The sequence below is a fragment of the Takifugu flavidus genome, chromosome 17, assembly GCF_003711565.1.
Source record: "Takifugu flavidus isolate HTHZ2018 chromosome 17, ASM371156v2, whole genome shotgun sequence".
In the NCBI taxonomy this organism is placed as follows: Eukaryota; Metazoa; Chordata; class Actinopteri; order Tetraodontiformes; family Tetraodontidae; genus Takifugu; species Takifugu flavidus.
The window spans coordinates 11,189,847-11,201,884 of record NC_079536.1 but is presented as its reverse complement, the minus strand read 5'-3'; the positions used below and the strand labels follow the sequence as shown (position 1 = coordinate 11,201,884).

The window sequence follows — 12,038 nt, the reverse complement described above, 5'->3', positions numbered from 1 at the left end:
TGATTTTTTTAGGGCATGTTGATTGAAGGACCGCCGGGACCTCCGGGCCCATTTGTGAGTACATTGTTAAGTCAGCATTTTGGAGCCTAAAGTTGTCGTTTCAATCAGCTTGTCAGAACCAGAGCGTTGATTCATTAAGTGATTTATTTTTTAGGGTCTTCCCGGACCCTCAGGATTACAAGGACCCCCAGGCCCTGCTGGAGATCCCGGTGAAAGGGTGAGGCTCCATTTATGTCACCAAACCTGACACAGTTCTGATGAAATCAGAATATTTTATAATGAGAAGATTGTTTTTTTTCAGGGACGGGCAACCCAGTCCTACTAAGACTATGATCCAGCCGGGTTTTCTGAACTTCCAGGTAGACTACCTGGTAAAATGGGAAACAGGGTTGGATTATAGGCTGGGTTCCCCGTCCCTGGTTTAGATGATCTCATGTAGACTAGTATTTGTGCTCTTTGTGTGTCTAAAATATTGACAGGTGAAGCTGTCCAGTTCTAACACCAGAGTGTTTAGTTTCTCCCTGTTTGACATGAAAACGTGCACGTGCACATGTGCACACACTTGGCACACAGATGGATAGACCCAGCCTGTGAGCTGGAGGGGCACAATAAATACAATACCCTCCCAGCATCTGCGTGCGTGTGTGTGTGTGTGTGTGTGTGTGCCTTTAGGTATATAAATGTCTCATTGAAGAGAGGAATGAATATCTATCCATTACATATGTCATAACAATCCAGATATGGGTCATATAAAGTGATTTGGTGATTTCCTGCTCCAGGGTCCTCCCGGTCGTGCCGGTCTGCCTGGTGCCGATGGTGTGCCCGGACCCCCCGGTACCATGCTGATGCTGCCCGTGAGTGCCCACAGCAGCCACCAGCCTAAGACACCAGACGAATATGGAGGGTTGTGTGAATGCAGAGCTTTTGTGTTGTGTGACTCCAACAGTTCCGGTTTGGTGGGGATGGTGAGAAGGGTCCAGTGGTGTCTGCCCAGGAAGCCCAAGCCCAGGCCATCCTCTCCCAGGCCAGAGTGAGTCAGTGGCTGTAGCTAGATGTTCCCGTCACGTGGCCGCGCAGCTCAAGGCAACCGGTGGTCTGAAGAATGGAGGAAAAGAGTCGGTATTTTGGGGCAGAGAGGGGAGTCAAGGCTGCGTTCGGTTGGCCTTGCAAGGCTAAAAGGAGACATGCCGAGCTGGCGGAAGAGGAGCGGCATAAAAAGAGCACTTTGAACAGATGCACAGAGAGAGTACAGACAGTTAAAAATACCTCACCGTCTCTTGACCTGACAGGTGGGAGCAGGCAATAGGTAGGAAGGAAACCACAGACGTCCCTCTATCGAGACGCGCACGTTCCGTCGCTGGAGCCAGTCGGAGAAATGACTTATTTAAATGAGAGAAATGAAACGTGTCGTCTGTGTGTTTGTTCTGCAGCTGGCCATGAGGGGACCGTCGGGGCCGATGGGTTTGACTGGAAGATCGGGGCCAGTGGTCAGTCTCTCAATTCCTCTTTCATTTTGTGGTTTTTTCAGATTATTCGTGAACATTTCTCTCTCTCTTTCTTAATCCACATTAATGGAAGTTGTCGCTCAGTCATGTGACTTCCCACACTGATCCTGTGGGGCCAGAACTCTAAACAAACATTGAATTATCTGTGGTTTAGAGTGATTTTGGGTAAAAGATTAGTGCAGAACCTGGATCAATAATATTACAGTATTGCCAACCACAACCGCCTGTTGGGTGCTATCAGCTGCTGCCGCCACCCCACCCCCCCTTCCTGTCTCTTGGGCTTGTTGATACATGATCCACTATTTATTTGGAGGAAAAGGTCCAACAGTAGACACTGAGAATTCCTGCCCAGCAAATCTGCTCAGAACGATCCGAAACGATAAAGCCCAAAGCCCACGACAGGTTTGGGGTCTTTTATCTGATGCAAAGGTATCAGAAATGTAGCTTTTCTCGATTGGTGACACGTCGAAAGCCCTATCTGATCATTTGTGACTCTGAAATGTGTGTCTACACCTCCAAATCCAGGCTTGTCTGCAGACAGTTTACAGCATGTGCCCAGAATCTCAGAGTAAACCAACAATTCAGGATTGCATTTTTAGACTTCTTCCTCCTGTTTTGTTTGAATCCTATACTTTACATCTTTACATTTAATTTAGATGGTCTGTCAGTAGCTTTTATCTTGATACAAACAAAGCTCAGCAGGTGCCCTGTTATCACATCTACGATGGCCAAAAAATGATTGACAGTCTCATTAAATTTTCAAGTCAAAGCTTGTCTTTCTAATTGACTTTTCCCCTCGTTTTTGAGCCTTAAAGCAAAATCTACCTCCCTTGTATAAAGAGAAACTATGAGAGTGATAAAATTTAAAAGGATGTAAGTTCTTATGGAGTTCAAGATTTTTTAATCCGAAGGCCGCGAAACTTTTGTTAATAAAGAGATGAGTTTTGTGGAGAATGCTGAAAACAGTGCAGCTAAATATCTCCCCCTGCTGGCTACTTTGTGCATTTCAAAACCTATTGTTCACCAGAGGCGCGTATCAAAAGGTTGTGTTGTGTTTAAAATTGAATTTCAGTTGATTGACTAGCGTAATCATTTCACCTGTGTTGTCTTTCCTCAGGGTATGCCTGGTCCAGCTGGACTGAAGGGTGAGAGTGGAGACCCTGGCCCTCAGGTGAGTGACACAGCAGTTTACATCACGTCCACTTTTCCACGAAATGACACATGAATTATCAATTTTTGGTGTCTTGGTCTGCGTGGCTGTAAGCGATTAAAGGATCCTTATCGTAACAGGGTCCCCGTGGTGTCCAAGGGCCTTTAGGACCACCTGGAAAATCTGGCAAAAGGGTAAGCGAACCCGGTGACCCGAGCCCGCCTCGGTGTGCTCACATGCCTCTGAATCTTCTTGCTGTGTGGGTGTTTGTACTCGTGGCCACTGCTCAAACGCTGAGAGGCTTACTTCCACTTCAACAAACAATTGCTTGATACTCGCTTAAAGGCCTGCGCTGCCTTCAATCCCCGGATCAATGGCCGGGGGGCACCTAATCTGTCTGAAAATGCCAGAACGGGGAGAAAGCGCCCCTGCAGTGGGCACGGCTAACGTCATGCTGCAGTCAGTGCGCGGGCCTAAACGCCTTGACCTAATTGGTTACTAATAAACATAAAACTATTCATGGGGAAATCAGTAAGGAAAGCTCGATGAGCCAATTGTGAGCGAGGACATAAACGTCTTATCTGCTCCTGTGCTGAACTAAATAGAAAAATCCATGACCGACCGGTGAGCAGGACAGTTGCATGAAATGTCACGTTCTTAAAGGTCAACAAAGGTCAATAAACAAGCCTCGGGATTAGTAAAGCTGGTTTCTTTTCCTGTGTTTCAGGGCCGACCCGGAGCTGACGGGGCACGTGGGATGCCCGGCGAGCCAGGATCCAAGGTACTTTACGTCACCGCCGTCTCACGGTGAGTCGGATAAGTTGTGATGTTGTCACACTGCTCTTGTGCAGGGCGACAGAGGCTTCGACGGACTCCCGGGACTGCCTGGTGAAAAGGGCCACAGGGTGAGTCCTCCTGCGTCCCGTCTCGTGTCACAATTCCACGCAAAAAGCTCTGTAGCTCAATGCTCGGAGCGGCTGGCGGGATAATTTAGATCCTGTTAATGTGGCGTTCCAGGGGGAGCCTGGGCCAATCGGACCCACAGGTGCTGCTGGAGAAGATGGACAAAGGGTAAGTGCACCTACTTTTGCACCTCCAGTTGCAGCCTCAGCAGGTGGGGCCCAACAGCTGAGCCCTCAGGCTGCAGCAGCTCGGAGGGGGCTGTTAACCGGGGAGGAGGAGTGCTGGCGTTTAACCTTTCCTCCCTATTAAAATAACTACATCAACTCCCCCACACGTGCACACACGTGCACACGCTTGGTTGGAATAAAGCTTTTATTTAGGAAGGAAGGCTGTTGTGGGTTTCTGGTGTTCCAGTAAATCATAGATGGACAGAATGAAAACAGCATCGTCCTTCCCTCAGGGTGAAGATGGGGAGATCGGGCCAAGAGGATTACCTGGCGAGAGTGTAGGTCTTCACATCTTCACCAGCAGTAATGGTCACCTCCTCATTCACCAGCGGGGTTCCTGGAAGAGTAAACGCCCGGACTTTTCTTTCCTCACAGGGTCCGAGAGGGTTACTGGGACCTCGTGGCCCACCAGGATCACCCGGAGCGCCTGTACGTAGCGTCAGCCGTCTCTCGTCCCTCGATGTGACCAGCGAGACGCTTGTTTGATCTTCCCGGTTTGTCCTTTTCAGGGTGTTGCTGGAGTCGATGGTCCTCAAGGTCCTAAAGGAAACATGGTATGAAGGCATCTTCTCTGACTCTGACTCAGCGTCCGTTCTTACTTCCTGTCTAGTCTGGACACACGCAGAGTGTGTGTCAACATGTAAACACAACAGATACACAACTCCTAGGTCAAAGGTCACGAAGATGCTAACGCTGCTAAATAAGGAGTGAATTCTCTCAACGCTGCATTGGATAATGATGATGGTGAGGATGAGGATGAGGATGATGAGGAGCTTTGTGATCACAACTTCCCCTCGAGTTCTTAGAGGACACTGATCGGAACCCAAATCTGTAGTTCGTTTGGATGATCAGTGACTGCAACTTTCGCTAATTTGTCCAAGTTTCCGTTATGAAGACCATTAAAATGGGTAAACAAAGCCGATCATCCGTCTTTTGGTCTGTTGCCTTCACCTGGAAACAGACCCTCATCTCAGCTGCCCCTGAGCAGAGCGTTGACAGATGTGGTGACAGATGTTTTCTTTAATGTTCCTTTAATGTTCCTTTAATGTTGACTGAGATGTGCGTTATTTCTCAGGGCCCACAAGGAGAACCAGGCCCCCCTGGGCAGCAGGGCATCCCTGGAACTCAGGTGACTGAATCAGTGACACATGCACAACGACAGAGATGATCACACCCGGTAGTGATGGCTCACCGTCACCTCCTCCCCGGCTCTCTGCGCTGGGACTCAGACTCAGTCACGGCCGGATGTGTCGAATTACGCGCACAGTTGAGCCGATTCGTTCACGGGGGAGGAGAAAATAGTCGAGCTTTGGAAATACAGACGTGTAATCACTGATAAAAATAACCTCCGTTAATAACGTCTGTCTGTCTGTCTGGACTTCCTGCAGCGTTTCCACACCAATTGAAATGACCTCCAGGGCCTTAACCCCCCCCCGTCCCCCCCACCCCCTCCCTCAGCTCCCCATCCCTGACACACAAGGCGCACAGACAAAAGCTGAACATTCCTTCAGCAGCTCCACTGTTTACTGGTCCCACAGCCGCTTCGGCTGGACCAGGCTGTGTTTGCCTGTTTAGACCTGCTTCTCATTTCTTCTCTTTTGTCTGGGTCTCGTAGGGTCTTCCTGGTCCTCAAGGCCCCATTGGACCACCTGGAGAAAAAGTACGTCGCCTTTTCTTCTTGCACTGATGTAAAAGGTTAACCATTCATTTAATTAAACCGCTGTTACAAGGCAGGTAGTTTTTATACCTACACGCCATAGTTTCACTCTTTCTGAGCAGTTTTGGCAGCAGAACCCTGCAGCCGATCCTTAAGTGTGCTCGTGACCTCTAACCGGTGGTGTTTCTCCTCCCAGGGTCCTCAAGGCAGGTCTGGGCTGGCTGGATTACCCGGAGCAGATGGGCCCCCGGTGGGTGCTCTCCCCGCCCGTACAGCAACACACGATTCCACTAGGATGCAAATCAGTCACGTTCAGATGATGGGAGCAACAGTTCTTTATCACACTGTTAAAACTGATCACTGGTGGAACTGGGCTGACTGGAGAGGGTCCCCAGCTCTACCTCAGTCTCTACCTTGATGATGAGACGTCCTGCAGCAATGGGTTCTGACCCTGAAGCCCCTCTGACGTGTTGGTGGGACATGGCGTTGACGCCGTTTGCTTCAGGAATATCTTGAAGCTCTTGTAAATGTCAAGTCAGGCCTTATTTGGAGGGGCGTAAAGTTCAGAAGTGGGCAGCTCTTCTGCCCTCCGGCCACAAATTTACAGGCCTCAACTTCATAGTGCAATTTGGAATCCAGGTGTGGGCTAAATGTTTCCATCTGTGTGTGTGTGTGAGAGTGTTAAACCATTGGAGGGTGTTTTACATATACAGTGGCTTCGCTCTTCCTTTTGGTTGTAAAGTTTACGACTCTGGTCTGCGTGGGCAGTCGGGGTTCATGAGCAACACTTTCTGATTGTTTTCTTTGTCCCAAAATGACCTTTGTGTCCTGAACCACCAGGGTCATCCCGGTAAAGAGGGTCCAGCTGGGGAGAAAGGAGCACAGGTAAGTCAGCTTTACCAAGCCATCACAATGTTTGGCATCCTGGACATAAGGGTCAGCTTTTACCATCAAAACAGGTCTGCTTTTTGTTCAATAAGTTCCTAGAGCACCTGTAACTAAAGTGCATTTGTTCCAGGGTCCATCGGGTCCTCAGGGTCCTATTGGTTACCCTGGTCCACGTGGTGTCAAGGTAAGTGTCTAGGTCATCAAAGTGACCCATGACGTCATCACTTTAGCGGGGTTTGTTGCGTCGGTTCTGTGCTAATGTCTCATTTCCCATCCAACAGGGCGCAGACGGCGTTCGCGGCCTGAAGGGGTCGAAGGGAGAGAAGGTAGGAACTTCTTATGATTCTCTGTTTAGCGAGATCATTAACTATAGGTCGTTAGACATAAAGAACAGGCTAAAAAGGTTATAATTAGCAATGCGGGAGGTCTAAAGTCTGCCTGGAACCCGTGTCCATCACGCACGTGTGTGAACGTTGTCGTGAAACTGTTTGTCTGGACCCAGGAACTTCTGTTCCACTGCTGATGAATATGGATGAGCGTTTCCATGTAATCAATCACGGCGAGGTCGTTATGAAGAATCCACATTTGTGTGGCAGATTCAGATCGATTATGTGAGCCGGGCTTGTTGTTCTTCCCAGAATGACAGGTATTCGCAAGGGTTCGTCTGAATTATTTATAAGTGACTCCAACGTGAAACCTCGAGGAGAGCGGGTTTCAGCTGAATCAAGGATCTGTGTGTGTGCGTGCGCCTGTGTGCACGTGTGCTCACTGATACACTCAGTGCTGCATAATTCATCTAAAAGACTAGAAAAACACAGTGCTGACAGACACAGAGATTTTATCAAAGTAATATAGAAATTTGGCCTAAATTTAGAATCCCTTTTATCAATCAGGTTTTTTCCCCAAAAAATAAAAAAGCAAATCATGTTATTCACCGTTTGAATCTTATTTTTATGCTTTTGAGAGAGGTTTTTTTTTATTTGTACTGGTGTTGTTCGCTTAGGTGTTGTTCCACTATTCAACCAGCAGGTAGCAGCATTACTCAGTTTAAAATAGTGTCCATCCATTTCAAACCGTCTAATTAATTAAATAACACTATTTTGTTCAAACGTTAAAACTTCTTTTGGTGGTATTTCAGGGTGAGGATGGTTTCCCAGGTTTCAAGGGAGACATGGGACTCAAGGGAGACCGGGTGAGGAGCTTTGACTGTTATCCATGAGTGAATTAATTTTGCCTTTCTGTATCGTTTGGGGCAACAGCGATTCATTATTTGTGTGGTGACCATAGGGGGAGTCTGGAATGCTTGGGCCACGTGGGGAAGATGGTCCTGAGGGTCCAAAAGGTCGATCTGGTCCCAATGGAGAGTCTGGTCCCATCGGTCCTGCTGGTGAAAAAGTAAATCGCTCAAATTATCTGTATATTTATTCCAAGAATCAGATGTAAACATCTTTCACCTGCTTTTGTAGTCTTGTTTATTCAGAATTAAAACTGAAGTGTGCTGTTCCAGGGTAAACTGGGCGTCCCAGGTTTGCCAGGTTATCCAGGAAGACAAGGACCAAAGGTGAGATCTGGCAGGAAGAAATCCTATTTTCCCTTAGTGCACGTGAATATGCACCAGAAGCTCCAGCAGTTCTGATAACACAGGAGCTGCTGTGGCGACTGTCAGGGCGTCGTTGTTATCAGACGGCAGCGTCACAGATAAACGTCCGCGTTGGACAGCACCGCGATTTCCTGTAGATGAATTTGCCAGAGGATGAATTATTAGGCGCGCTTTATAGTAAAACAGCAGCGTTTATTGCAGAAGAGCGCAACAGTCTAATCAGGTTGTTCTTGCATCCCTGGTGGAGACTTTAATCATCCGCGGGTTTTAACGGGCACTTGAGAAAATGAAAATTTTATTTCTCGCACCGAATTAATCATAAACAATGTTGGGAAATGGATTAAAAAAAAAAAACACAATAAGAGATGAAACACTTTTAATATCAAGAAACTGATAAATTCTAGTAAAACAGTCTGTTGGTTAAATTATTGATTGCGTATAAATCAGTGGTTTTTATTCTCTACTAGTTATTAGCTGTATTTTTTAGTTTCATTGGGACAGAAATGTTTATTTTTTTAAATGTATTTTTAATACAAAGTATTGAAAAAAACCTGCAAAATCATCGTTTACCTCCAGTGAGAGTGTGGAAAAACAGCGCCCCCTACGGTCTACACGATACTGGAATTATTTCTTCATCAAATGAAAGGTTCTAAACCATCTGCTGTTGATCATCGTTCAGCCTAAGTAATTACTAAACAACATGTTTTGTTAAATTTCGGGGTTCTGACAGTTCCGGTGTGATCAAACTACGTATTTCACACGACAACCATTTTTCTGCGATTTAAAAAAAAAAATCTGAAACATGAAAATGTAATAGAGGCCAAGAAAAAGCTCAAATTTTCAACATTCATTTCAAGTTTTAAATGAGACTGTCAGAGAAGGACTGTAAATGAAAAGACAATGTCAGACGTCGGGAAAAGGGGAGCGGCGGATGAAAGTGCAGTGTAATGCATGATCGTATGTCTAATTATTTATTTAATGTCTCCAATGCAACACGTAATGAGGTGCCACCGACCGGGTAAGCTGCCAACCTGACCCCAGTCTGACAGTCACCTTTTCGTCTCTTCATCTCTTATATAAGTTGAAATCACTTGCAGAACTTTCTGTGTTGTGCCGGAGCCGCATTTGAATTGCAAATTGATCCCCGGGTGGGTGTGAATTTGCTATATTCCCATGTGTGGAGGCAGGAAGTGTTTCTGTTTTATAAAGAAAACCGTGCTGGAAGAGAGTCAAGGTTATTCCACCTTCAATACTGAGGTAAACACTGGTGTTGGGAAGAGATCAAAGAAGGACTATAAAGGGCAATGTTAAGACAAGTTTTCATTCACTTTCCGTGAATTCTGCATCATAATGTATATATTCGAAATATGCCAGCTGTGCAAACCTTCCTGCACTCTTTCATAACATCTCCTGCACTCACAGGGCTCACGTGGCTTCCCTGGGTTCCCTGGAGCCAACGGGGAGAAAGGAGCCAGGGTAAGAGACACACACGCACACTGCATCTATATGTGCATGTAAATCTGCACATCATACTCAAACAAAAAATCGATTCATATAAAGAGATTAAACTACAAAAACACCGGAGGCCATAAAATCAATATTGTGGAAGTGAACAAAAGGCTTGGAAACAATAGTTGTTTTCTTCAGCGACTCTGTCCTGGAAAAAGTGTTTCATGGTTCTTATGCTAACCCTGATTTCACGATTAAAGGATTTACTGTGTAAACGTGAATATAAAGTGTCTGCGTGAGCGGTCAGCCTTTCACATCATCTTTTATTACTCTAGAAGGTCTTATTTCATTTGCTGAGCACATCACAATAATAAAAATGAACAGTCTGAAGACATTATAGTCAAAACTCCACCCTAATGTTTCATATTCATTATGTTTTTGTCATGAAATCTAATTTTGGTCTCTGCGGATGTCGAAAAATTCACTTGCAACTGGAATAGAAATACTTCTAATATAGCTGCTGTCAGTCTGCTTTAGCCAGTCAAGCAGATAACGTTATAAGCCAAAGACTTCTTTTATTCAAGTGCATAAACTACCTTTAAAAGCCCCAAACTGCGGGGTTTTGTAGTCTCGCTCCGATCTGATTGCGTTGGTTGGCTTAATTACTCGCTCATCTTTCTGATCAAGATATTATCATTTACACTCAGATACGCAGATGCGCCTCGGCGCTCTTCAGGTTACTGACACATTAAGAAAAAAAGAGTTTTATTTATATCTTTTATATATTGTTTGTGCCGAACACATTGAACAGCCGTGTGTGTGTGTGTGTGTGTGTGTTTATCTTTGTTCATTTAACAGGGCGTTGCAGGAAAAGCTGGTCCCAGAGGACAGAGGGGTCCAACGGTACGTAGCTTCCAACCACCAACAGGATGTTTCTAGCTATGCGTCGGGTTTGACTCTTGAGTCTCTGCAGGGTCCTCGTGGGGGTCGTGGAGCCAGGGGTCCAACAGGAAAGCCAGGACCAAAGGTACCTCTGCTCCCCTGCTGGTCGTAGGCGTTTACGATCAGATGAAATTTGAGCAGCGATGCTAGGTCTTGTGTCCGCCTCTGCGCAGAGAACACGCAGAGTAACAACAGTAGCTCTTCCTGACAGGTTGTTGTGTGTTACAGGGCACATCAGGCAGCGATGGTCCTTCAGGCCCACCTGGAGAGAGAGTAAGTCCAGCACGGCTTCAACATGTGTGACGATCATTGTGTGTCTCTGTTGGTTGAGGCTGTTTTATGGTGAAACTGTGCTGTAACGCACAACCTCCACATCTCACAGCCTCCTGATTCAGAACTCGTTCCGCCGCCACGTTTTAGCTTTATCATCTTAAATAGGAAAGCCTCCGGACATCAGAGTTCAGCAGAGCCGAGTTTGTAGCTTCTTCGTGTTGTGACACAAAGATTAGTCGAAACGTGTCTAAGCGTTAGTGTAACAGATGGGTAATAGATTAATTAATGAATAAGCGGCTTATTTTCTTTGATTTTCACATTTCTACTCTTGTTCTGGTTGTCTCCTTGGTCTAATAGTGACTGTTTGTCATTGCAGGGGCCTCAAGGGCCTCAGGGGCCAGTGGGATTCCCTGGACCAAAGGGTCCGCCTGTGAGTATCTACGCAAAACAGGCTCTAGGAAAAACCCAGTTTCTCCGCAGGTTGGATTGATACGAGAATGAGGGATCTATTTTTTGCCCAACAGGGACCTCCTGGGAAGGACGGACTGCCTGGACACCCTGGACAAAGAGGAGAAACGGTGAGTTCTTCCAACACCCCTAGACCCCTAGAACCCTCAGTCCGGTAGCCGGTAGGAGTCCTTGTCTCAGAGGTAGGCCTTGACTTTGATTTGACTGATTTCTATGTGGATTCAGGTAATTTCTCATCTTCTGTTCACCAACACTGACTTATCAAGCTCAGTGGGTGTGATTAGGTCTGAGGGTGAACTGGGGAACCTGGGGGTGGGTGTTGGCTCCGCGATTCAGAGCATCGTTTCTGATGGTGGAACTGAGCTGCATTTGTTGGGATTCGTGGCCTCTGTCTTGCATCTTCGCCTTGCAAGGTCACTCAGCTCCTATCAGATTTGCATGTGTTCCACAGTCTTTGGGTTCCTTAATAATTGATATATGTGAACTTTGGAAAGGGGGTGGTTCACTGACTTGGGTTTTTTTCTTTCTTTTTTACCCCCTGTCTTATATTTTCAATAACCCTCTCTCAGATGTGCTCCAAGTGCTCATTTGTCATCCTGGGGTAGTTGTGGCAGGAATACCGATTAACTGGTGGCCGGACCTTCCAGAGACAAGTGTCTTGATAGTAGAAGAACCTGAGATGTGTTCAAGGCTCTTTGGTGATCTCCATTTCATTACGTGTGAGAGGACTCAAACCGATGTGAACGCGGTTGCTCGCTGAATGAATATTAGAGCTGAATACTGAGGCAGTCACATATTTATCAGTGTTTTTCCATTATTTAACACTGTCATGCCTAAATCTGAACTCACTTTGACAGAGTTGTGATATTTCCAAGGTTATTGGAACTTTTTAAACTAATGTGACACCAGATAACTTTCAATCTCCTCTTGGTGCTCTTTGTTGCTCTTTGTTGCTTATTGTTGTACAAAAGCGGCG

At 46.3% G+C, this 12,038-nt stretch overlaps 1 protein-coding gene across 5 annotated transcripts in view; it reads left to right on the top strand.

Annotated features, from left to right (window-relative positions):
• Nucleotides 1-12,038, top strand: part of col11a1a (collagen, type XI, alpha 1a) — a 49,522-nt gene that overhangs the window by 15,012 nt on the left and 22,472 nt on the right. For all 5 annotated transcript variants that reach the window (XM_057012118.1, XM_057012117.1, XM_057012119.1 and 2 more), the window contains 28 exons: nucleotides 13-54; nucleotides 155-217; nucleotides 780-854; nucleotides 947-1,030; nucleotides 1,431-1,487; nucleotides 2,623-2,676; nucleotides 2,796-2,849; nucleotides 3,383-3,436; nucleotides 3,507-3,560; nucleotides 3,673-3,726; nucleotides 4,019-4,063; nucleotides 4,161-4,214; nucleotides 4,295-4,339; nucleotides 4,861-4,914; nucleotides 5,401-5,445; nucleotides 5,639-5,692; nucleotides 6,283-6,327; nucleotides 6,461-6,514; nucleotides 6,612-6,656; nucleotides 7,469-7,522; nucleotides 7,618-7,725; nucleotides 7,838-7,891; nucleotides 9,353-9,406; nucleotides 10,238-10,282; nucleotides 10,353-10,406; nucleotides 10,550-10,594; nucleotides 10,971-11,024; nucleotides 11,119-11,172. In XM_057012118.1, the coding sequence (XP_056868098.1) occupies nucleotides 13-54; nucleotides 155-217; nucleotides 780-854; nucleotides 947-1,030; nucleotides 1,431-1,487; nucleotides 2,623-2,676; nucleotides 2,796-2,849; nucleotides 3,383-3,436; nucleotides 3,507-3,560; nucleotides 3,673-3,726; nucleotides 4,019-4,063; nucleotides 4,161-4,214; nucleotides 4,295-4,339; nucleotides 4,861-4,914; nucleotides 5,401-5,445; nucleotides 5,639-5,692; nucleotides 6,283-6,327; nucleotides 6,461-6,514; nucleotides 6,612-6,656; nucleotides 7,469-7,522; nucleotides 7,618-7,725; nucleotides 7,838-7,891; nucleotides 9,353-9,406; nucleotides 10,238-10,282; nucleotides 10,353-10,406; nucleotides 10,550-10,594; nucleotides 10,971-11,024; nucleotides 11,119-11,172 (1,554 nt within the window). The remainder of the gene's footprint in view (nucleotides 1-12; nucleotides 55-154; nucleotides 218-779; nucleotides 855-946; nucleotides 1,031-1,430; nucleotides 1,488-2,622; nucleotides 2,677-2,795; nucleotides 2,850-3,382; nucleotides 3,437-3,506; nucleotides 3,561-3,672; nucleotides 3,727-4,018; nucleotides 4,064-4,160; nucleotides 4,215-4,294; nucleotides 4,340-4,860; nucleotides 4,915-5,400; nucleotides 5,446-5,638; nucleotides 5,693-6,282; nucleotides 6,328-6,460; nucleotides 6,515-6,611; nucleotides 6,657-7,468; nucleotides 7,523-7,617; nucleotides 7,726-7,837; nucleotides 7,892-9,352; nucleotides 9,407-10,237; nucleotides 10,283-10,352; nucleotides 10,407-10,549; nucleotides 10,595-10,970; nucleotides 11,025-11,118; nucleotides 11,173-12,038) is intronic.